This window comes from Canis lupus, chromosome 10 (assembly GCF_011100685.1).
Source record: "Canis lupus familiaris isolate Mischka breed German Shepherd chromosome 10, alternate assembly UU_Cfam_GSD_1.0, whole genome shotgun sequence".
NCBI lineage: Eukaryota > Metazoa > Chordata > Mammalia > Carnivora > Canidae > Canis > Canis lupus.
Genome location: NC_049231.1, coordinates 47314897 through 47340451, shown reverse-complemented (window position 1 = coordinate 47340451; position 25555 = coordinate 47314897). Strand labels below are relative to the sequence as shown.

Sequence of the window (25555 nt, the reverse complement as noted above, 5' to 3'; positions counted from 1 at the left end):
AGATCAAGTTTCGAGGGGAGTGCAGGGTAGGGATAGGGAATCAGGATAACATGAAATCAGGGAACAAATGGATAGGATCAACTTGGCAACAATAGGAGGAAAAGAGAGAGAATGAGCACAAGACATGGAAGATGAAAAGTAGAGAAGATAAAGATAGCAAGAAATTAGTAATTGAGTGGACGGGATAATTTAAAGTAGAGGTATAGATTAGCCATGAGGGACATGTCATTGGAACCCAGTAAATGGAAAAAATTAGGGGTCTAGGGGTTCAGGTGAGGCAGAGCAGATTTGATTAGTGCTGAGGAATGCCTTGTTCAGCACACCTTCAGGGAGAGAACTTAAGTGAAGAACCCGGATCTCTGGGTGTGGGGACTGGTAGGCAAAGACAGAAGGGGGTAAGGACCTGAGGTAGGAGAGATGAGGGATGCCCTGATCAGACAGCACTTTCAGAATCTGAAATCTTGGGAAAATAGAACAGTTCTGAGTAACATTTAAGTCCAAGACATGGTGAATGATGAAGATTAGGTAGATGGAGCCATGGGAACTGGTCAGGTTGCCTGATTAGGAGGCACTGATGTTGATGGTTTATCAGGAAGGTTAAAGACCTTGAGGATAAATGATAGTGGGCAGGAGTGCAAAGACTGACCCTTGTCCAGATGCTGTAAAATCATTAAAGGTGAGAGAATGCCCTAAAAGCCACAAAGGGTTGCACAGGGAAAGAGAATTAATAGTAGAAGCAAATTCATGATTTGTGGCCTTGAGTGGTAGGGAGGCATGCATCTAAGACGTGCCAGCTCCTTTTCCTTACTGTACAAATGCAAGAAAGAGCAGCCATGTCTAATGGTTGTTGGGGACACGCTATCACCAGGGAAGTGTATTTAGTGGAAGGAATATAAGAGTGAAGGGGCATGGATGTAGGGAAGTCTGTTCACAAGAAAATGGGGATCAAGTCTGTGGAAGGAGCTGGTAGAACAAGAAACAAGAATGGAGCAGACCTGAAGGGCTAATTCACCAGAGGCAGTGAAGGGTTTTCACATTGGCAACCATCCCACGGTAACAGGGATGGAGGGGCAGAGCGGCAGGTCGAGTGAGCCTTCAGCACTGGGAGAGTAGGCTAGGCTAGTTAGGGTAGGAGCACGGCTAGCTAAGCAGAACATGGTTATTTATGGAGAAGCCTGGAGAGTTCAACACCTCCACTTACTGCACCGATTGTGAGCATTGTTTAAGTATTAATATTTTCCTCTGAGAACTGAAGGAGCTGTAAAAGGGAAAAGGTGGCACACTAAGTCGGAGCCAACAGAAACAGTTTGTAGTAAAAAAATGGTCTCAAAGGGTGTCTCTGTTCCAAAAGGCCTTTCAAGGAGTTTGGCTTACCCTGCAAACTCTTCCCACCCATTAACCACCATGGACTTATTCATAGAAGGCACATGTGGTATTTTTCTTAAATAATCCCTGGAGAGGAAACTAAAGACTTTATGTATTTCTAGGACTCTGGGCTTGTATCCTGAGGTTGCCAGATTTGGGTATTTCTCTGCTGCTCTCTTGGCCCCCCACTTAATCGGTGAATTTCTAACTCTTGTGCTACTTGGTATGGTCCAAAACCCAAATGTGGTCAACAGTATAGTGGCTCTGCTCTGCATTGCTGGGATACTTGTGGGATCTGGATTAGTAAGGTAAGATATGACAGTTTGGGATTTTCGTTGACTATCTGTTGTTAATGAATCACTTGATAACAATAGTTATAAGAAATTGCAGAGAAGAGCTGTGTGATACTGGCTAAAGGTATTGCCTTATGATCTGGAGTATTTAGTACTTATCATTACTGTTTAGACCTTGAACTGTTTACCACGTGTTCAGTAAAATGTCTTCACACTGAGAATCAAGAAATGACAATTTAGGCATGTTATCCATATGATTCACAGATAGTTAACAAGAGGAGGAAAACCAACCCATCCTCCAGAAAAACTCACAGCCTATCATTACAAGCTAAATAGCATGTATTTAATTCATTTCTGCTCTGGCACTGTGGAGTCTCTCTCTGTTCTGGTTCTCAATTACTGGTTTCTTTTAGGAAGTAAGAACAGTCAGATTAAGAGCTTGCATGACAAAAGACTGATCAAGAAAATATCAGGACTAGAAGGATACATACTAAATGTTACCAGCAATTATTTCTGGGTAATAATGTAGTTTAACTTTTTCTTATATTTTCCCTTATTTTTATGAATTTCTATAATAAAGCATCATTTTATAAGACAATATATATGTCCACATACATACATTTAAAAAAAGCAATAGCAGAAAGGGTGGAGAATTTTAGAAGAGTGCTGGTGGTCCCAGGCAGGTGATGTGAGTGTCTATTAAGTATGCTAAGGGTCCCTGAGGAAATGTGAAGGTGGCTATTTCTTTGACTTAAAAACAAAAAAGCTCAGAGCATCTACTATATGTAATTACATTTATATATTTATATATTTAATTATTTAACTCTTAGAGCAATCCATGTTTCAGACTTGACTTCTAGTCAAACTACTATGAAGACTCCCAGGCCACACGTGGCTCCCTGGAGAGAGCTCTGACCCAGGAGTCAGATACTTCCTCTACCATTTATCTGCCACATGACCATTGGCAAGTCACTTTTCTATCTAAATTTGCTTCTTCATTTATAAAATGGAGCTAATGATCTCGGCCCTACCAGCCTCAAGGGAACATGAGAAACAAATGAGATAATAATCAACAGGAAAGCACTTCATAAGCTGTACTGAATTATATAAAGGCGAAAATTACAAAGTGAGCTGGTTTTGATCAGTCAAAATTACAATGCCATTATTACATTGTGTTAAGTGATTGTTAACATCTATAAAAAATGCACAAATCAAGTCACCCCAAGGGTAGCCAATCAAGCCAGCAAGGTATAGACCCAACACTGGGCAGGATCTCCTCTTGAATATTTGAATTATTACCTGCTCCAGTCACTCTGGCACTATTTTGTGTATTTGGTTTGTAGAAAAAGGAGATTCATTGTTTTGAAAAGAGAGGCAGTGGCCAGCATTATCAAAGGCTCTTGGGTTTTTTGCAAAACCTCAACATCCCAAGGCTTCATCTGGATTCTGCTTCCATCACTGAACTGAAACTCTGCTCTCGGGGCACCTGAGTGGCTCAGTGGTTGAGCATCTGCCTTTGGCTCAGGTTGTGATCCCGGGGTCCTGGGATTGAGTTCCACATCAGGCTCCTCACAGGGAGCCTGCTTCTCCCTCTGTCTCTGGCTCTCTGTGTGTTTCTCATGAATAAATAAAATCTTTAAAAAAGAAACTGCTCTTCAAGGGCCACATCAACCTCTTAGTCATAAAGTTCATATTCTTCCCTCAGGTCATCACCTTTCCTGACTGCCTTCCTGCAATATTTGCATTTTTGGCTGCCTTTTCCTTTAAACACAAACAGAAATAGCTGCTTTGTGCTTACAAAATAAATGCAAGTTCTTTGGAGAAAAAAGGTACACAATACAGAACTGTATAAGGAAGAAAGTAAAAGTTACCTTAAGTATCACAACCTTCAGTTAAATTTTGTTGTGTATCTTGCTAGACTTTTATATTTAATGAAAATGAGATTGCACTATTGTGAAGAAGTATGCATTTAACGATATAATGTGGACAGTCCCACATCAATAAATTTATTTTTTTATATTTTTTTTATAAAGAACATGTTTCTTTTTTTTTAAGATTTTATTATTTATTCATGAGAATACACAGAGAGGAGACAGAGAGAGAGGCAGAGGCACAGGCAGAGGGAGAAGCAGGCTCCATGCAGGGAGACAGAGAGAGAGGCAGAGGCACAGGCAGAGGAAGAAGCAGGCTCCATGCAGGGAGCTCGACGTGGGACTCAGTCCGAGGTCTCCAGGGTCATGCCCTGGGATGAAGGCAGGAGCTAAACCCCTGAGCCACCTGGGCTGCCCCACATCAATAAATTTAGATACATGGTTCCTTCCTCTCTAAAATGCTCCAGATTTCTATGATACAGCCTGATTATCCTCCTGTGTCTTTCACAGACCTGTTTGTGTCCGTTTGCCACCCGTAAAGATGCCTGCATGCTGTTCCTTGGCTAGATTAGCTCTCTCTGAAATCCCACTATATGTCACTTCTGTTGCAGCTTTCCTTTCAAAGGATGGCAGCCTCTGGAGGACAGTAGCGGTGCCTCATTCATTATAGTTCTCAGTGGCTGGCCCAAGCCCTTGAACCAAATAGGTTTGCAATAAATATCTGAATTGAGTGAATGAATGACTGCTTTCTCTCCTGGGACTGCCTACACATCGGATCAATCACCAACTTCTGTTGGGTTTCTTCTTTGCTTCCAAACCACAAATACATGTGGAGCCTTTACATGTATTCCACCCTGTGTGGTGCACTGCAAGATGAAGTCACATAGTTCCTATCTTAAGAGAGGAACCTTCTGGCCAGCTAGGCAGCCAGCCTGTTATGGCCATCATCCTGTTGCAGGCCTTTGTCATTTTATACTTGAACTACTGCTGAAACAGTTCCCTTTTTGCCTTTCTGCTTTTCCTAATCTGCCCTTATTCCATCCCTCTAGTTGCTGGTGCAGCGTTTTCTTAAAACACTGATTTTATGGTCTTTCAATGTCAGCCCACCACAAGGCTCTGAAACAGCAAGTTCCTGTCATTCCAAACTCAGCTCCCACTGCTTCAGATCCTCTGTTTCAGCCCTTCTGGCTCATTTGGCCCCATATGCAGTCCTTGACATGCCTGTGCTCATACCATCCTTCCTTCCTAGAATGTCTTTCCTCTCTTCCTTCCTTCCTTCCTTCCTCCCCAGGTTCATCTATCCTGTCCTTTCCAATTAGCCTCTCGATTGGCTGATTCAATTTTGTTCCTTAGAACATTGCCCATAACTGAAAGTCATGGGGTTTGGAGGCCACGTGGGAATAGGTAAAAACCATAAATACGAAGTACAAGAATGTCATGGACATGTGGTGCTGGATTATTATACTTGGCACAGATTGTTTACCACTGTGTTTTTTTTTTTAGTCTTAAGGATATATATTTTCTGTCCCCAATTACATTGCGAGTTCTCTAGGGGTAGGGTACTTCTTTGAATTCCTCAAGCACTTAGAACTAGTGCCTCACAAATAAAAAGATTTAATCCATATTTGTTGATTGATAGAAATTATATAGTGGACAGAGGAAGCCACAAGGTCAGCATGAAGTTTCTCCTAAAAGAGACTGAAGAGGGAACAGAGTTCATTTTGAACATCACAATGAACATCTGCTGTTCTCTCCATCCTCTCCCCTTATATCATCGTTAATTCTCACTTCACAAACTAGCTCCTTCAAATCTCTATTTAATCACAAATATCCTCCTCTAAAGTGATGTGTTAGGTGTGTATTTTCTTTCATGTTTATATCATCGGTGCTTATCAAAAAAATTAGACACCAATCCATCATCAGGGGATTGTTAAGGTTTCTACTATAATGGACCACTGAGCTATAATTAAAAATGATGGAGTGCTATGCTTACTGACTTGGAAGGCTGTCTGACACATGTGTTTGGTTGAAAAAAAAGTAGGTTAAAAAAGAGCATGAAGAGTGTGATTCCCCTTATGTATAATTTTATAAACACATACATATACACACGTTACATGTATCACCAAAATTTTAACCAGTTATTTCTGGGCAGTGGTATATTTTTGTACTTCTCAGTATTGTTTGATGTTTTTCACAGCACAATTTTTATAATGAGCGATAAAAACTATATTAATAATGGGAAACATAGAAAGGCGGCGGCTTTTCTTTTCACTTGGTAGGACAGTTACCAGAGACTACTGAATTTTAGCCTGCTCTCTCTTTTCTTCAGAAACACAGAAGAAATGTCCATTCCTTTTAAAATCTTCAGTTATTTTACATTCCAAAAATACTGCTCTGAGATTCTTATAGTCAATGAGTTCTATGGACAGAATTTCACTTGTGGTAAGTACTCTGTTTTAGAATATTATTTTTACATGTTACTCTGAGGAAGCAATTCCCTGAGGGAAATGTATTTTTTAAATAAAAGCTATGTTTTATAATAGATTTAAAACCTTGTTTTGAAATAAAAGTCTAACAGTTTCTCTGATTTTTAAAATAAAAGTCAAGTTAGTTACCCGTCAAAGGCCAACAGCTCAAGTCACTCTGATGTTTTTAGAAAACAGTAGGCCTGGGGCACTTGGCTGGCTCACTCAGAAGAGCATTAGACTCTTGATCTTGGGGTTGCAAGTTTGAACCTCACACTGGGGATAGAGAGTACTTAAAAAAATAAAATATTTAAAAAATTGATAGACCTAATGTACACCAGGATAAACTTTAGTATACTCTGGGTGGAATCTGTTTTTAAGATTTATTTATTTGAGGGAAGGAGAGAGAGCGCATGCACATGAATGGAGAGCGGCAAAGGGAGAGCGAGAATCTGGAGCAGACTGCACACTGGGTGTAGAGCCCCCCACAGGGCTCCATCCCATGTCTGTGGGGTCATGACCTGAACTAAAACCAAGAGTCAGTTGCTTAACTGACTGAGCCACCTAGGCGCCCCTGGAATCCGTTCCGAAGAGAACAGGTTGAAGCAGGTTGCAGTGTCTTCTCGTTCCCTAAAATGTATGTAGTATATAGCTGAGTAAGCCATTTTTGGCAAAAGTCTGTTCTGCAAGCCCATGAGAAGCAGTGGGAGCATAACCAGTTCCTTCTGGCCATGGAAATCCCAGGCCAATCTGTGAAGGCAACTAAAGAACAGGGCAGAATTTAATGGTTGTTTTAAGTAGTTTTAGGTGGTAATAGCAGTAACTTTAGGATATTCAGTACTAGGTGATCATAGTGATCATGATTTTTTCAGTACTGTTGTAAGGAATTTACATCCCAAATGGAAACAAATCCATTTCCATCTCAAAATGAAGCTAGGACCCAGAACACTATTGCTTCACCTAATAATGAGTTCTGGGCTCTCTAAAATGTCCTGTATCTTTCATAATGACAGGAACTTAGCAGGCAGTTGGTAAATACTTGATGAAAGTACCTGGGACACACCATATCTGACACTGTCCATCTTTTCCTGGCAGGCAGCTCAAATGGTTCTGTGACAACTAATCCAATGTGTGCCTTCACTCAAGGAATTCAGTTCATTGAGAGAACCTGCCCGGGTGCAACATCCAGATTCACAACCAATTTTCTGACATTGTATGCCTTTATTCCAGTTCTTGTCATCCTAGGAATAGTTGTTTTTAAAATAAGGGATCATCTCATTAGCAGATAGTAAAGAACATTGCCACAAAAATGGAACTTAAGCCCAATTGTGCATGACTACTTTGAATGTCTGAAATAAGAAAGCCATATGTTTCTTGATAGTACATCTTAAGTCTTTTAACCACTTGAACTCCATCTGTGCCCCCCTCAGATCCATGCTGGCCTTGAATGATAGTCTGACTTGTAGGACATGGGCTATTTAGAAATTGTGAGTGGGCTAGTCCAAAAATGTAAATAGTAATAACTTACAATCTTTCATAAAATTATGGGAGACTAGTGTGACTGTTTTCTTTGTTCTAGACACAGAAAAATAGGTCAGTTAAAAAATTATGCTTACAGGGGCGCCTGGGTCAGTCAGTGGAGCATGCAGTTGTTGATCTTGAGGTTGTGAGTTCGAGCCCCACACTGGGTGTAGACTAAAAATTTAAAAGATCTTAAAAAAATTGTTTACAAACAAAATTATGCTTACATTTAATAAAAGATTTGGTGAGAAGAAGATATTTGAATGGTTACTGACTGTAAGTAACAGAAAAGAGTGTTGTGGGTTCAAGTGAAGCAAAGCATCATGCAGAACTGGGTGGGAATGCTTCATCATTGAAAAATCCACATTTATTTGTACACGTTTACATGAGGGTCTGCGTTACCCAATCACACTGAAAGGATGTTGGACAGATGCTGGATGATGAAGACCCCTGATACAGAATACTCAGGGATTTTTTTGGGAGTTAAAACGTTCAGGAATGGGCTGAACTGAGAACACAGCATGCCAGACAGACCTCGGGTAATGTTTTTAAATATTAGTTTGCTATTTTTCTACTTTTCCCTTAGTTTACTTACAAAATCAAAAGTGAATGTTACTAGATAAAGTGTATGCACTGAGAAATGACATCTTTAATGCTAAAGAAGAGGGGTTATTTGAAGTCCATAAAGATAAAATGTTCAACTGACATCGAAAGAACCAGGTTACACACACAGAATTCAGGTTCTTGAATCATAAAGAGAAAAAGATGCTGACAAATACAAATAGAGATACTTGTATTACATAATTTTAGGGATGAAATGATGTATATAGAGGATTAAAAATGGGTTCTGTACTAAATGACTGATTATCTTTCTGGTTGATCTTTAGGTAATTCATGTACAAGTCTGAAAAGACCCTGTCTCAATGTTACCATGGTAATGCTGAGGGAGAACATCTTAGTGAGTACATGAACTTGTTCAGTTGCTGTGACCTAACTTGCAAAGAATGATAAATTATAGCATTTGAAATGTCTCACACTGTAGCAGAAAAGATCATTTCATTAAGGAAACCACAGTAAAATTCTATTTCTTAGAACAGTATTTAAGGATCTGGAGACATTGGCAAATTACCAGAATAGTATTGTCAATTTTTATAAAAGGTCTCTGACACTGATGATTATGGTATAATAGTTACATAATGCCTTACAGATTATATATGTCACATCAGTTATAGACAATTCTGCAGATGATAATCTATTAAAGTAGTTCAAAGAGAGTCCCACAGGAACCTCTTTTGAAATCGCTGATTTCAACTTACTAAAGATATGGGTGTGCATTGTAAGTGGAAACATTTCTACTATTCATATGCAGATGAATTTCATCTAGCTCAGAAACATTTGGAAAATTGACACAGCACGTGACTTCAAGCTATTAAATGTTAGTGATACCATCTTAGAAAAACACAATGACTTTCAACATGTGACAGTCTATGTCTCAAGTCAAAAATGGACAGTGATGTGTAAGACAATCAAATTATATAATAGAAATTTCTATTACTATTGTGGAATAGGCTGTTTCTTCCCACCAAGTCAGTGGATGTTTCTGAGATGATACTGTTCACTATTAATTTAAAGGGAGCTCTTTCTCCACAGCACTTGGGCAGGGTGCCTGTCTGCACCTAAGAATGAGGTTCTTTGGAAACGTGTTGAATCCTGTTGTCAGGAGTGTTAGAAACCACATGCACTGCTAAGAGTTTATGAAGTCTTATTTCATTGCAGTTATCAGGGAGTTTGCTCTCCACTCAGATACCACTCATCAGTTTTGGTGTTCTTGGGGTTAGTAAGTGTGCTTATTTGAAGCTGGGTGTATGGTTTATTACAGTGAACATATTTTATGGTGGAAATGGAAGATCACAGAATAAATGACTTTCTTGGTAGTGATAATTATATTTACTCCAGATTGAACTTGGCTAGCAGGCATACAAATCATAGATGGAGAAGGCTTTTTAAAAGCCTTTGGAAGTGATCTTCCAATATTACCAATTCATTAATTTTGGCCTGCTTTCTGATAGAATATCTCCTTAAATTTACCTGTTCTTCAAAAACTTTTACCGAAAATAAGTATGTGAGAATCATTAGAGCTGCCTGTACCCCATTCCACACCCGCTGATTCAGGGTCTCTGGGTGTGGGAACTCAGGAGTATTCATTTTATTTTATTTTTAAAGATTTTATTTATTCATGACAGAGAGGGAGAGAGGGGGCAGAGACACAGGCAGAGGGAGAAGCAGGCTCCATGCAGGGAGCCCGACGTGGGACTTGATCCTGGGTCTCCAGGATCCAGCCCTGGGCTGAAGGCGGCGCTAAACCACTGAGCCACCTGGGCTGCCCAGGAGTGTTCATTTGAAATGGGTTCTTCGGGTGCTTCTTGTGCCTGTGTTTTACAGTCAATGATGACACCTGTGCACATGACCACGATTCTAAAAAATTCCTTTGAGAAGGAATGTGTCTAATAGAAATGTTTAAACTCATATTCATAATTGTTACTAAAGGATCTTGCTTTTTCATAGTCCTGAAACAGCATAATAAAGCAGAAACTTATAAGTGCTGAAGTGAGTATACACTAAACATATTAGAGAAAGGTAGAAGAATTTTTATTTTAAAAAATACTGCATGTCATTATACAACTTTTCCCCCTTTTAAAAGACTTCTAATTATCCAGGGAGTTGCACTTTAATACAAGAAATGCCACTTTTAACAAATTACAAATCTTTGCTTCCTTCATTTATTACCATTATGCTAATTATAAACTTACTTGTATTTGGGAAAGAAGAAATAAATACACTTGAACCTAAATACAAATTAGGTTCAAGAATCAAGCTCAATTTGTTTCCAAGACTTGGAAGAACTTCTTTTGTATTGTTCCAGTTCCTAAAACAAAAATATGTATTAAGAAAAAAACTTTAAAAATTAAACTAGGCACCTTAGCATTTTTTAGGTATGACAGCACATCCTTTATGGTATTACCATTTGCAAAATTTCTTGACAATTATCTTGTAAATTCTTACTAGGATTTATTTTCTAGAAATGTAGAGTCTTTAGAGTTTCTACAGCCTAAGCAACACTTAGAGATGCACTTAATAAAGATGAAATTATATACTATATATACATACAAATTCTTTAAACTATTCAAATAAATGCATTTGTCATATTTTATTTAAAAGTGATCTTTTGTTTTCTGTTCAAGTCTTGCCAAAACTGGGTTGATGTTGTCAAATTATCAATATTTAGAATGTATATATTCTTTTGACCCAGTGATTCTGCCTTTTAAAATGAATCTCACAGAATAATAGAGAAGAATGCAAGGATATAAATAAAAGGAGGGTCACTGTACTGTGTATACTGGCACACAAATGGAAACAACTTAGCTATCTCCCAGGAAGGACATTATTAAAGATGTCAGAGCCCATTCACACAGGGTTTCATGGGCAGCCAACAAAAATACCAGTGGTCGTATGTGCCACACGAAAAAAGCAAACAGGTGGAGAGGACAGGATACTTCTACTTTCTATTTTTTTTTATTTTATTCTATATCTTATGAGGGTTTTTTTCCGTGATGAGTATATGTTACTTCTAAAATTCATAAAATAAGTTCTGGTATGGGTGGAACCCTGCATTAGACGATTGATATGCAAAGGGATCATCAAAGGGGATTGCCTCCTTTCTTCTTACGTATTGTTCAGTGTCTCAGTAACTGTACAAAGTACATTATTTCAAATAAGCAGAAAGTGGTTACTCTGCAAGATATGGCAAACACTGCCCTTTGGCTAACATAATTGAAGTTCATAGTTGCGATGAAAATTCCATTCTCATTTTCAGAAAAATTGCAGATTGTCTCTTTCATACCTATACTCAAATTACTGAAGTTTAAATGTTAAAAGTTTTAAAACTGAAGAAAGACTTTGAAGAGTCTTTATATGATAATTCCAAGGTAGAATTTGCAGCCTGGTTTATTCTTTTAAAATGAAGTTAATTCAGTTCACCAATCATCTACCACATAGGGTTTTGAAGATTGTTAACTCATAAGGAATACAGTAATCAGTTTTCTTGCCTTTAATTGGAAGCACTGAATTGTTATTACCAATGATAAGGGTGAGGACATTGTTTTGACATTCTGTTAAAGATATCTATCTTACTTCTGCAGAGAACAGAAGAACAGGGCTGGTCACACAGCCATGTCACAAAGAATTAGTGGTGTTATACAGAATTCACCATGTCCACTAGACCTTCAATACTGCTGCCATAGGAAGTCAAAATAATATGATGACGCTCTAAAGGAAGAGCAAGTAAGAGGATTTTCTTTACACTGCAATTCTTTGTGGTTGCTTTAAAGAGCCATTTTATTTATTTTTAAAGATTTTATTTATTTATTCATGAGAGACAGAGAGAGAGAGAGGCAGAGATGTAGGCAGAGGGAAGAGCAGGCTCCATGCAGGGAGCCGGATGTGGGACTTGATCCCGGGACTGCAGGATCACACCCTAAGCCAAAGGCAGAGGCTCAACCACCCAGACATCCCTAAAGAGCCATTTTAAAAATGAATGTAAAACTAAGAAAGGGTTCCACCTTGCCTCTTAAGAACCTCTAAGGTTTTCAACCATAAATGGTCCACTGTCTTAAAACACTTGAAGATTGAAGATGTTTAAAACAGCATCTTCAATAAAGGACAGTAAGAACTTTTCCCCCTAAACATGTAAATGAGTATGTCTTTAAGTTATAGGTTTAGGGAGTATGAACAAGTTGATTTTTGAAAACGGATTCAAAATAGATATGTATGGTTGGCCAAGAAGACCTTAAAAATATTGTTTACAAAAAAAAAAAAAAATATTGTTTACCCACTTTTTTGTTGTTGTTTTCTTTGGCAATAAAAATATAGAAAAGAGGTAGAAAGATTTAGCAAGTGCTTTCTATACATATGTCCCCTTAAAATCAGGAATGCTTTAAAACTAGAGGGCTTTTTAAATTATGGAAGCAGAGCAGCCGAGGTGGCTCAGTGGTTTAGCGTCACCTTCAGCCCAGGGCCTGATCCTGGAGACCTGAGATCAAGTCCCATGTCAGGCTCCCTGTACAGAGCCTGCTTCTCCCTCTGCCTGTGTCTCTGCCTCTCTCTCTCTGTGAGAAATCTTAAAAAAATGGAAGCAACCCAAGTGTCCATCTTTATTTTATTTATTTTTTTTAATTTTTTATTTATTTATTTATGATAGTAATAAATCTCTCACAGAGAGAGAGAGGCAGAGACACAGGCAGAGGGAGAAGCAGGCTCCATGCACCGGGAGCCTGATGTGGGATTCGATCCCGGGTCTCCAGGATCGCGCCCTGGGCCAAAGGCAGGCGCCAAACCGCTGCGCCACCCAGGGATCCCAGTGTCCATCTTTAGAATGGAACTTGTGAGTTAGCCTCTTCATCTTAGAAGTGACATGCTCTAATTTCACTGGCAAAACTTAAAGGCCCCAAACTTTGTTTTTGTTTCTTCCCTGATGATTAAGCCACTAATAATGGGGCTTGGGGATGGAGAAGATAGGAGGATCACATGTGGTCTCAGACAGGCTTAGGGCCAGCCCTCTACTCCTATGCAACTATATTATATCTTAATGAAACAGGACATCATCTGTTCTCCCAAGAAGCACAAGAATCAGAAGCATTTGGGTTAAAGGCATGTAGACATATGGCACACAGTATGAGCTTCCCTAAGCATTTACAGGTTGGTTTTAAGTAAGGACAGCTTACATAATTATGGAAAACCCTGAGTGAGACATTTCTTTTAAATGAATATTATTTTGTTCCAAATGGCAAACAAAATCAATCTAAAGATTATAATGCTACTTTCACTGAAAAATGTTATGTGGCAATAATCATATTAAAAGATCAAAAAGAGGGGCACCTGGATAGCTCAGTTGGTTAAGCATTTGTCTTGGACTCAGGTCATGATCCCAGGGTTGAGCCCTGAGTTGGGTTCCCTGCTCAGCAGGAAAGCTTCTCCCTCTCCCCCAGCTCACGCTCTGTCTCTTGCTCTCTCACATAATCTTAAAAAAAAAAAAAAGGCAATGTGAATGAAGAAAGAGCTGTAGACAACTGGCTAGATTTTCAAGTAATGCCAGATGAATTCTTTCATAGGCTGTGTTAATAGCAAAGAATGATAGGTATTGTGGGGTTGCTTTCCAGTTCCATTCCAAATTCCTACAGTTTTAGGTCAGTTAGGGAAGATGGATTTAAATGTGAAAAGTCTTGCTGAAAAACACTCCAGCCCTTTCATAATATCTGTGTATATAAGTGTAATAAAAGGGGTCACCATGCAATATAAACAGATACTCTTAACAATGGCAGTTAGTCATTGACTCCTCAGTAAATATTCAGGGATGGCTTCCAACTAATTTTTAGCTGAGCTGCACATAAATAAAGGTTGTATGAGGCCATCTGACTGTTCCAACAACATGTCTCTCACTTTGCTACAGCAACAAAACCCCCTAAATATTCCTGACATAGTTTTTAATTCTCCTGGATTATGTTTATTTATTAAAAGATTTTATTTATTCATTCATGAGAGACAAGAGAGAGAGGCAGAGGGAGAAGCAGGCTCCTCACAGGGAGCCTGATGCGGAACTCGATCTCCAGACTGGGATTACGCCCTGAGCCAAAGACAGGTGCTCAACCACTGAGCCACCCAGGTGTCCCTGGATTATGTTTATTTTTTTTATTTTTTTATTTTTTTAAAATTTTTATTTATTTATGATAGTCACAGAGAGAGAGAGAGAGAGAGAGAGAGAGAGGCAGAGACATAGGCAGAGGGAGAAGCAGGCTCCATGCACCGGGAGCCTGACGTGGGATTCGATCTCGGGTCTCCAGGATCGCGCCCTGGGCCAAAGGCAGGCGCTAAACCGCTGTGCCACCCAGGGATCCCTGGATTATGTTTAAATAGGATGTTTTGCTTTTTTATTCTGGGGCCCCTGAAGGTGAAAGGCTAGTGCTGAAAAAAATACCCCAATCTGTGCTCCTGTGGACAGTTGTGTTCAGATTACCCTTGCAACAATGTGATGGCCCAAGTGACACAGCTCTACAAATCCCATCTGAGAGGCTGTCAGAGCATTCAATTTATAGTGCTTGCTGATATAAGTTTGGATTCTGCACAATGTCTCATTTTAGAGATCTGAGAAAACCTAAGTATCAGATCATGATGAATTTACCAGCTTTTGCATTCTTACATCAGATTTCATATCACACCTCGTGCTAGCTGGGCATATATGGAACACAGTCTCCATTCTTAACTACTTTCCTGAGAGATCCTGTCTTTGTGTGCTTTCAGACTGGGTAGTCCGGAATTTTCCTGGTACAAGAAAAGTTTAAGTATGTCTGAATATTCTAACAAAAAATGAAATCATTTAAATAATTCCACAAACAAAAGAATATTGTGAAAGTGTCCCCCCAGCAGCAAGGTAAGAATCACTACCCATCTTCAATATAAGGTAAACTGGAAAACCCGAAGAGGCTATGTGAACAGTAGGTCATCTCTGGGTGGTGGAATGATTTGAATTCCTTCTTTATGAACATCAAATTTTTTATATAGTGAAGATATGCTATTTCAATTATTTTATTTTTTAAGATTTTATTTTTTAGTAATCTCTGTACCCACCATAGAGCTCAAACTCATGACCCCAACCTCAGAAGCTGCATGTTCTACCAATGGAGCCAGCCAGGCTCCCCTTCAATAATTTTTTTAAAATTTTTATTTATTTATGATAGTCACAGAGAGAGAGAGAGAGAGGCAGAGACACAGGCAGAGGGAGAAGCAGGCTCCATGCACCAGGAGCCCGAACGTGGGATTCAATCCCGGGTCTCCAGGATCGCGCCCTGGGCCAAAGGCAGGCGCCAAACTGCTGCGCCACCCAGGGATCCCTCCCCTTCAATAATTTAAAAGTAAAAACAAAGAGTGAAAAATCTAAGGGGCTCTGGAGGTATTTTGTGATAAACTCAAGAGGAGATAAAATAAATGTTGAGGATTATTACCTGATCCTTCTGAATTCTCATTTCATCAACTTCACCTTCAGCATACTGAGGGTCTCTCGCAGGGTCTTTGATATGCTTCAGTGTGTTGGTGCTCTGAAATTATAGTTCAAGTCATTTCATGCCCCGCCCCCCCCAACCATCTGTGACTACCGTCGGCCTCAGCAAGGCTCTCTATGGTCTTCTGAGCTTTTACTGTCACTGCTGAACCTCTTTCAAATTCCACCAGGCCCTCTCCTTCCAGCAGCTGTCTCTCACTTCTCCAACAGTCTGGAAGCTGAATTTCAAAGTGGAGCATCTTTTAAACCTCACAGTGCCTCTTGTACAATAGACTTTTGGCATATATTTGATTTTTGAAGATGCCAGTAAAAAAGTCATAATAGGCTCATTGGAACATTTCCTAGTAACTGTTGAATAATGCAAAAAATTCTTGCTTTAAAAGAATTAGAAGTATTACCTTTGGTGGAAAGACTCTTTCATACACTTTTTTCCACAAATCCATTGGTGAATGAGCATGAAGCTTTCCAATGTCATTATCAGGAATAGGAGGAGATCCTAAAATGGGAAGTTGTACACCAAATGACTGCACTGGTTAAAACTTGACAAACTGGAAAAAAAAAAAAAAAAGCTAACCCCCACCCCAAAACAAACAAATAAAAAAACTTGACAAACTATCAAGAAAATGGATGGCACTTAGAAAAATACAAATCCTAGATCACTCATTTCCCTTCTCCCTTAATATAGCCACTATTAAAATTTAGTCCAACCCAGTATAGCAAGGCCACAGATTCTAGCACCAGAGAAAGAGGAGACAGAGCAGTTAGTCAGTTGTGATTCTCTTGCCCCATAATTACACCACCACCCACTGAAATACCTAGTTTGATATTCTCGTGTGTTTATGAGTTTGTAAGGAAACGCTCATTGGTGCTACTCACCAGAGTGCAAATTGGGACAACTAATTCAGAGGGGGATTTGGCACTACTTCCTACCCTGAAAATATGGAAAAAGGTTAAATGCTACTACCCAGAAATCCTAGTTTTTGGTATTTAACCTAGAAACACCTGTATACAAGTGTTAATGGTTTCACACTGCAGCATCATTTGTATAAGTGAAAAATTGGCCAAGCTAAACTGTCCATCAATAAAGGTATAGTGAACTAAGTTACTTTGCATTTTCACGCTCTAACCACACAGCAGTCAAAATACCAAATAGATCTAGCTACTGCATTAATATGGAAAAACCACTAAGACATACTGAGTAGAAACAGAAACTTTCAAAATGATAACTATAGAATGATAGAATTATGTTCTATCTTTTTTAAAGATTTTATTTATTTATGAGAGAGACAGAGAGAGAGAGGCAGACACAGGCAGAGGGAGAAGCAGGCTCCATGCAGGGAGCCTGATGTGGGACTCAATCCCAGGACTCCAGGATCACGTCCTGGGCTGAAGGCAGGTGCTCAACCGCTGAGCCACCCAGGAATCCCTAACAAGTAGTTTTTTCTATATCACATTCACATATATAGAAAATAATCCAGAAGTATACATATCAAACTTGATCCTTACATGTACTATTTTAACATTTTATAATGAGAATGTCTTGTGTACTGATTGTATAATTTGAAAATTTGAAAAAATGCTGACTTCTTGGCAATTGTCAGTCTATAATCTTAGATTTCTCATTCTTTCTATTCTAGCATCTACCCTGTTGATCTTTCAGGACCTCCTTACCACTTTGGTGTGAAAGACAGTGATACAAATCACCAATCAATTTCAGTTTTCCCAAGTTTTTTACTTGTCCTTATTTGTGTGTATGTGTGTGTGTGTATTAAGTTCTATACAATTGTGTCATCTTTGTAGATAAATGTGTCCACTACCAAAATCAAGATACTACACAGTGCCATCCCTTGTGTTGCCCTTTTATACCCACACCACCCCCTTCTCCAATCTCTTTATCTCCCCACCTACAATCCTGTTTCTAACTTCTTACAACCATTAATCTTTCCTCTAGTTCTAAAATGTTTTCATCACAAAATTTTTGCACACGTAGTATCATATTGTATATAACCTTTACTGACTGGCTTTTTTTCATTCAGTATGATTCTCTGGTGATTCATGCAAGTTACTGTATCAATAACTTGTTCCTTTTTATTGCAGAGTAGTAAGCTATGGTATGGATAGCACAGGTTTAAATAACATCTGGTTGTTGCTAGTTTGGGACTATTACAAATGAAGCCACCATGAACATTTGTGTATGGATTTTTATGTGAACGTAAGTTTTAATTTTTCTGAGATAAATGCCAAGTAATGTAATTTCTAGCTCATATGGTCGGTACACGTTTAGTTTTGTAAGAAACTGAACTGTCTTGAAGAGTGGTTGTATCATTCTATATTCCCACCAGCCATGTATGAATATCCAGTTTCTCCATTCTTGCCAGCATTTGGTGTTATCATTTTTTGTTAGCTATTCTTATGAGCACATTGTGGTTTCAATTTGCGTTTTCCTAATAAAGATATTAAATATATTTTCATGTGCTTATTTGCCATTTGTATATCCTCTTTGGTGATATGTCTGCTCATGTCTTTTGCCTGTTTTCTAACTGCATTTTGTTTTTACTGTTAAGTTCTTTATATACCCTAGATAATAAGTCCTTTGTCAGATATGTAGTTGAAAATCTTTTCTCTCAGAATGTAGCATGTCTTTTTATCCTTTTCAAATGGACTTTTCAAGAACAAAAGTTTTTCATTTTGATGAGGTCTAAGCTCCATGATTTTTAAATTTAGTAATTCTCATTTCTTTTTTGACCTCCAACTACTTATAGGGGCATTATCTATTGGTACACACAGTGATTCTCACTGCTAATGAAAGTAAGTCATGGGCAGCCCTGGTGGCGCAGCGGTTTGGCGCCGCCTGCAGCCTGGGGTGTGATCCTGGAGACCCGGGATCGAGTCCCACATCGGGCTCCCTGCATGGAGCCTACTTCTCCCTCTGCCTGTGTCTCTGCCTCTCTGTGTGTCTATGAGTAAACAAATAAAATCTTCTAAAAAAAAGTCAGTATTAATTATAAAGATTGTTTTAATATTTATTTAATCATGAGAGACACAGAGAGAGAATCAGAGACATAGGCAGAGGGAGAGTCAAGCTCCCTGCGGGGAGCCTGATGTGGGACTCGATCCCAGGACCCTGGGATCATGACCTGAGCCAAAGGCAGACGCTTAACCACTGAGCCACCCAGGTATCGCCCCCCCCCCCTTTTTTTAAGATTTTAAGTATTTATTTAGATATTAATAATAATTAGGAAAATCAGCCTTTGTGATCACTCATTAACCACCTCTATTTTCATTCCAGTTCAGTCTATAATCTAATTACAAAGATCTATATTTGAAGTCAACTTTAGTGTGTAAGGGTAATGATGGATGGGAAATAAAAAGCTACCATCTGCTAGAGTGTTAAAACCAAACTATGTCAGCCCCTGAGTAGAAAGAGTTGCTAGGCCCAAACCTCCACAGGGAAAGTAGTTTCTGTGGGAAGATAAGGAGCTTGATTATATAAACTCTTAAAATTCTTTTTGCTTCATGAACCTAAAATGTCCATAAGTTTAAGAAATACATCTCATATCTGAAGCAAGCTATTTTCATAGTGAAGAATTAAAGCATAAAATAATTAGTACAACTATTGTCTTTTAGTTTATTCCATCACTTGAATCTCTATTTTTCATCACTGCCCATAATATATAGCTTTCAATTTCCTCACTATTCTGTGCTTCTGGTTTTCTTCTAGACCCAATGAGCTAAAATTTAAAAGTACCTGGAAATCAGTGAGGGAAAGGAAATTTTTTAGTAAAACAGAAATCCGAAATCAGTCTCTTATATGGCGACATTCCTTCCATCACAAATATGTCAATGTGATGTATGTTGCATCAATACTGTGTATACAAATAAATACATGAGAAATAACAGTGATGATAATGAAATCAGAAATGGTGGTATGTTGGAGATGAAGTGAACATGGGGTAGGATAAAATCAATAAGCAATTAAAAAAAGATTGAACAATCTTAATAAGTTCACCCACCTATTTGACTTAAAGAATCCAATCCTGCTGTGATAAACAGTGGTTTATTCTGATCCACACATATTGATTTGCTACATGGATAAGAAGAAAAGAGTCTAATTTAGTTTAGTAGTCGAATATCCTGCTCTACTGTAAATAGAAGAACCAAGTTTTATACCTAGCCATTGGTGAAAGAGCACTGCCCTCAAATGAATGAGTGAATATTTAGGTGGTTTCAAAAATTAAAGTCTGTCATTAATAAAGTTTTATAAGGAAAAAGGTGACAGACCCAAATTACCTTAAGTGAAAGCCAAGAAAAGTAGAAGGTTAAAAAAAATACACATACTACAATTATCAATTCAATTTCTAATTAATATAAGAAAATGATAATATAGGGAAAGCTACTAAAATGAGAGAAGTCAAAGAAATCAGAGAAATAAGTGTAACAGTATCATTATTTTATTCTAGTCTCTATTATGTAACATTTTTGTTATGAAATGAGAAATACTTAAGCAATACAAGAAACAGGAAATAATATGAAATTATTTCTCTAAGAATAGCCATCCGGGGATACTTTCTTAGAAGAAATAATGAGATGAGAACAATAATCAGTTGAGATTATTGGCAAAAATAAAATAAGATAAAAAGATACACAAAATATATTTTAATAGTACCTTTTGTCAATGCCAAATGCTAACTGGTTGATAACTCCACGTACTTTTAGTAATAAAGCTTCTGATTTACTGGTAAACTAAAAAAAATAAAATCAGGGGAATAAATTATATGCTCTGCTTCCAAATAGAAACAGGTAAAATAAAAATGGCTTTGAACAAGTACAAAATGCGGACAGAATTATTATTTGCCCCACACTTGTGTTTGAGCAGACAAAAAATCTGAAGGAAAATAAATCTCAATAAATTTGTTTCAACTCGTTCTTCTAACTTCATGAGTGCACGGTATCGAAGGGACTTGTGTTTATGCACTTGTTCACCACACCCACATATGGATTATAACTATGTACCAAATGCAGTCTGGCTGGTAGAAAATGGGAGGTATATATCATAAATAACTTTTCCATCCATGGGCATATTACTGTCTTCCAAAAAGCTAACATGGAAGCTACAGACTGGTCTGACAATAGTGATACTCATTAAAAAGATCTTTTAACTTCTCTTCAGAATTGCCTTTGAGCTTGCAAAGAACATTCTCAGAAGTGGTATATAACAAGGGTGACCAGAACCAGAACACTTCAGAGAATGAAAGGGGGTGGGTACTATCAATAAATAAGAAATTAAGCTGAGACATCCAGGAGAACATCAGGACATGTGGTTACCCTACAAATCTTTTAAGACTAGATTTGATTTTTTGGAAATACCAAAAGTTACTCAGCCAAATCAGAATGGCTAAGATGTATGAAAGTAGGAAAAACAACCTTGAGCCAAAATGAAATGTACTTCTATAAGGCAAAGAAATCAATTTTCAGGATAAGGTTCATTCTGAATTAAGAACAGGCTCCATTGGGCAGCCCTGGTGGCTCAGCGGTTTAGTGCTGCCTTCACCCCAGGGCCTGATCCTGGAGACCTGGGATTGAGTCCCATGTCGGGTTTCCTACATGGAGCCTGCTCCTCCCTCTGCCTGTGTCTCTGCCTCTCTCTCTCTCTCTGTCTCTCATAAATAAACAAACAAATACAATCTTAAAAAAAAACAAAAAAACAAAAAACAGGCTCCCAGGCAAAATCTTGACTCGTGTGAATATATAAAATTTAATACAGTGACTTTTCAAAATTGAAACAATTTTAACACTTCTTTTGAAGGAGTTTAAAACTATAAAAAACTAATTGAACTTTTAAAACACAATTTTACTATTATTTATGTTCCCTATGTGGAAAGGAAAATACCTTATCACAAAAGTATTTCATAGAAGGGCTGGGAGGACGTGAGAAGTTTTCTGACTCAACCCCCCCATCTGTTGCATCAATTGCCTTGAAACATCCTCCAAAAATTGCTGTAGAGCTTCTGTTTGCATTAATTTAGTAGGAACTCAAAATCTCCAAAAGTAACCCATTCCATTTTCAGATAATGGTAATATCTGAAATGGTTCTTATTTTGAGCTAAACTCTGCTCTGATTCCTTGTTCTTGACTTTAAGAGAGCAAAGAATATATCTAATCCCTTTTCCATGGGACAGTCCTTTGAATATTTAAAGAGCATTATCACATTCTAGATAATAGAACATAATTTTATACTCCTTCTCATATATCATATTTTTAAGCCTCATACCATCCTGACAGCTCTCCACTGAATCTGGTCCTACTCATCAATGTTTTTCTATTTTTATTAACTTTATTAGATTGCTTGTAATAGTGAATCCACTTTCTTGACTGAATTATAAAGGATCAACTAAAGGGGTAAAAGAAAACTGCTGAGCATCTAGCAATCTTCTCAAGCAGTCCCATACTGTCTCCTTTGGGGGGGTGGATGGGGAAGAGTGGAAGTGAAATGGAAAGACGGGGCTTTGTAACTTTGGCTACTCTCTTCTTGGTCCGAGAAGCTAAACAAGCTTTATGATTCTCCTGGCAGTCCAGAAGGGCTCCTCTAATCCAAGCTCTCATCTTCTGGTTTGCTGAAAGCTGACATGAAACCATTCTTAAACCCATTCCCTAGAAGATCCTGATCTTCTAGGACCTTCTAGACCTGCTGGGGCCTACAGTGATCTGACTTCATCTAAATTTGTACACATAACACCAGATTAGATCCTGTTCAAATGTGATCTGTTCCTAAAGAAAGAGATTTCCCTCAGCTAACTAAACAGAACTAACTATGGGGCTTTATCTTGTGTAAAAATAAACTATAAGATCCATGGTCTTTGCTTTTGTATCCTGGATGAGCCATTCATTTTAAACTCCCCATATCGTTTTGAAATAGTAAAAAAAGAATATTTCCAAAGCACTCTGTCAATTTCATATATAAGCGGATACAGTATAAACATAAAACATTCTGATTTGTAGGGAAATACACAATGCATTTATTTGGAGTATTCTGAAAAGTATAAAAAATTTAAACATAGATCATATTATCACTTTGTCATAATATATTACCCATGAAGGCCAGCGACTAGACTGTTATCTCCCTCCAACTTCCTCAGCACTTTCATGCAGGAAAAAGCAGGAAAAAGAAACCATTCAAATGGGAAGATATTAATTCTTTTAAATAGAAGTGATTTTATATTTTATTGCATTAAAGAATATCCTTTATCCTGGGATGCCTGGGTGCCTCACTCTGTCTCTCACAGAGTAAATAAATAAAATCTTGAAAAAAAAAAAAATCCTTTATCCTTTGTTCCTGCTGTAGAAGGTAAGGATAACAGTTCTTAGACTAAGCAACATTTATTGAGGAACACTTTGTTTCAGGCCCTGGGGTGGGCACATCATTTTCTCTCTCTCATCCTTACAACAACTCTATGAAGAAGGCACTGGTTTTGTCATTTTACCCTGGAGGAGACCGAGGCTTGAGTGAGATGACCTGGCCTGTCACACATCTGGTAAATGGCTATCCTGAGATTCGAACAGAGGCAACAGGACTCCCAACTTCATGGTTTTAACCCCTATGACAATATTGTTGTTGTTTTAAGTTTTAAAAAGAACATATAGGGACGCCGGGGTGGCTCAGTGTGTGATCCTGGGGTCCTGGGACTGAGTACCGCATTGGGCTCCCCACAGGGAGCCTACTGCTCCCTCTGCCTACATCACTGCCTCTCTCTCTCTTGAATAAAAAAATACAATCTTTAAAAAAAAAAAATTTAAAAACATAGGTTTTTTTTTCCTCTTTTCCCTTAAGACAGATTCTAATTTTTAAGGGGAAACTAAAAATGAATAAATGTCTTTAAAAAGATTTATTTATTTGAGAGAAAAAGTGAGTGTGCACAAGTAGGGGGAGGGCAGAAGGAGAAGCAGACTCCCCACTGAGCAGAGAGCCTGACATGGGGCTTGATTCCAGGACCCTGGGACCATGATCTGAGCCGAAAGCAGATGCTTAACTGACTGAGCCACCCAGGTACCCCTAAAAATGAATAAATTAATAGCCAGTTTATCTGTTTAAGACTGATTAGGGTTTGGGGCACCTTGGTTTCAGTTCAGGTTGTGATCTCAAGGTTGTAAGATTGAGAATCCGTGCTCTGTGGGGAGTCTGCTTGAGATTCTTTCTCCCTCTCCCATTGCCCCTCCCCCCCACTCCTGTACACCTGCTCTCTCTAAAAAAAATAAAAAAGAGAGAGAGAGAGAGAGAGAGAGAGAGAGACTGACTGGGGTTTATGAGCATAAGCAATTGATCTGAAGACCTGGTAGGCCATCTAGCAGAGTATGTTCTAGAAATATTGGGACACCTGTGTGGCTCAGCGGTTGAGCGTCTGCCTTCTGCTCAGGGTGTGATTCCTGGTCTGGGGATGGAATCCACATCAGTCTCCCCATGGGGAGCCTGCTTCTCCCTCTGCCTATGTCTCTGACTCTCTGTGTCACTCATGAATAAATAAATAAAAAATCTTAAAAAAAAAAAAAGAAATATCAAACACTCTGTAATGAGGATTTGGGGGCAGTGGGAAAGGAAAGAAGGGGATTATGTACACTAGTAGAAGCATTAGTATTTATAATCATGCATCAAGTTGCTTATCTTTCTAAGTATGGTGCTGTCCACTCGAGCCAAAGGATAGGAAATGTACGAACCATTAATGATGCTCCATAATAATGTGCAACAAATCGAAGTGTCTTGCATATAACCTTTCTCTTCTCAGAGTCAAAATCCTGAAGAAATACATTATTAAAAAGAAAAAAGTTGAGAAAATTAAATATCAGTAGTGGGAAGGTGCAAATTACTAAGTGTAGAAATACATAATTTGTTTTTTGTTTTTGTTTTTTGGAACATACCCTGAGGAGTAGGATTCCATTACCTTGATACTTTTTCTATAGAGAATTGAATAGTAGCTGCAGCCTTCTAGAACTACAGCTATCAGATCTTTCCTTGTTTAAACACTTAGCTCAATAGAATTTAGATATGAGCACACATTTTATAGTGTGGAATACCCTAGGGATTCTCTGACAAGCAAAGATAAGAAACCAATTTTCTACTTTCTTCAATTTAAAAGTTGGGAAGTCAGTCCTATCCCTCAGTGACTGGGTGAAAGATTCAGTTTCTCAAGCTATCTTATCCCCATTCTACTGCCTTATCCCCATTATACTGTATGTATTGTTCTTTACATATTTTCTCTTTCCCCGCTATGTCGTCTTTTCCAAAATCTTTAAGATGTGTGACTCCTTGACCTCTCCCTCCTAGAGTCCTATTTCTCACTTCACTATTATTTTTGTTCTTCTCCCATAAAGCCTGAGTAGAAGCAACCGTTTTAACTAGAAGTGGAAAAGCTTACCTGAAAAATATCGTATTTACTTCCAATTATGACCAGAGGTATTAGAAATGGGTCAACTAATTCACGGTCCTGTTAACAAATACATTTCATTGATTTATTATAATTGTTTGTACTATGTATTTAGCAAATTCTATTGACTTCCAAAAATATACCATTTTAGTCTTTTCATAGATGCTGACTTCGTTTGCTTGACTAAGAGTTTGTCCTAATATTTAACTTTGACTTAACCTAAGTTATATTTCTCAAGTATAAAACTAGAAATGGCAGTTCCCTAAATTACCATACTTATTTGTCACGTTCTATCCTATTTTCTTTTCTTTTTTTTTTTTTTAATTTTTTATTTATTTATGATAGTCACACACAGAGAGAGAGAGAGGCAGAGAGACATAGGCAGAGGGAGAAGCAGGCTCCATGCACCGGGAGCCCGATGTGGGATTCGATCCTGGGTCTCCAGGATCGCATCCTGGGCCAAAGGCAGGCGCTAAACCGCTGCGCCACCCAGGGTTCCCCTATCCTATTTTCT

General features: G+C 38.3%; 2 protein-coding genes across 8 annotated transcripts in view; one reads left to right on the top strand and one right to left on the bottom strand.

The window, feature by feature from the left end:
* The window catches only part of ABCG5 (ATP binding cassette subfamily G member 5), a 49437-nt gene extending 31360 nt beyond the window's left edge, over positions 1 to 18077 (top strand). For 2 of the 4 annotated variants that reach the window (XM_038551161.1, XM_038551162.1), the window contains 3 exons: positions 1488 to 1673; positions 5859 to 5971; positions 7090 to 8396. In XM_038551161.1, the coding sequence (XP_038407089.1) occupies positions 1488 to 1673; positions 5859 to 5971; positions 7090 to 7283 (493 nt within the window). In that variant the 3' untranslated portion in view covers positions 7284 to 8396. The other 2 variants (XR_005365817.1, XM_038551163.1) reach the window with 2 other exon arrangements.
* Positions 10143 to 25555, bottom strand: part of DYNC2LI1 (dynein cytoplasmic 2 light intermediate chain 1) — a 38692-nt gene continuing 23279 nt past the window's right edge. Inside the window, exons 7-13 of one of the 4 annotated variants that reach the window (XM_038551165.1) lie at positions 25033 to 25101; positions 24335 to 24412; positions 20292 to 20368; positions 19639 to 19709; positions 16024 to 16121; positions 15570 to 15662; positions 10143 to 10441 (exon numbers count right to left, since the gene is read on the bottom strand). In XM_038551165.1, coding sequence (XP_038407093.1) covers positions 10379 to 10441; positions 15570 to 15662; positions 16024 to 16121; positions 19639 to 19709; positions 20292 to 20368; positions 24335 to 24412; positions 25033 to 25101 — 549 coding nt within the window. In that variant the 3' untranslated portion in view covers positions 10143 to 10378. Of the gene's footprint in view, positions 10442 to 13543; positions 13592 to 14811; positions 14890 to 15569; positions 15663 to 16023; positions 16122 to 19638; positions 19710 to 20291; positions 20369 to 24334; positions 24413 to 25032; positions 25102 to 25555 lie in introns of those variants that run through there. The other 3 variants (XM_038551167.1, XM_038551166.1, XM_038551168.1) reach the window with 3 other exon arrangements.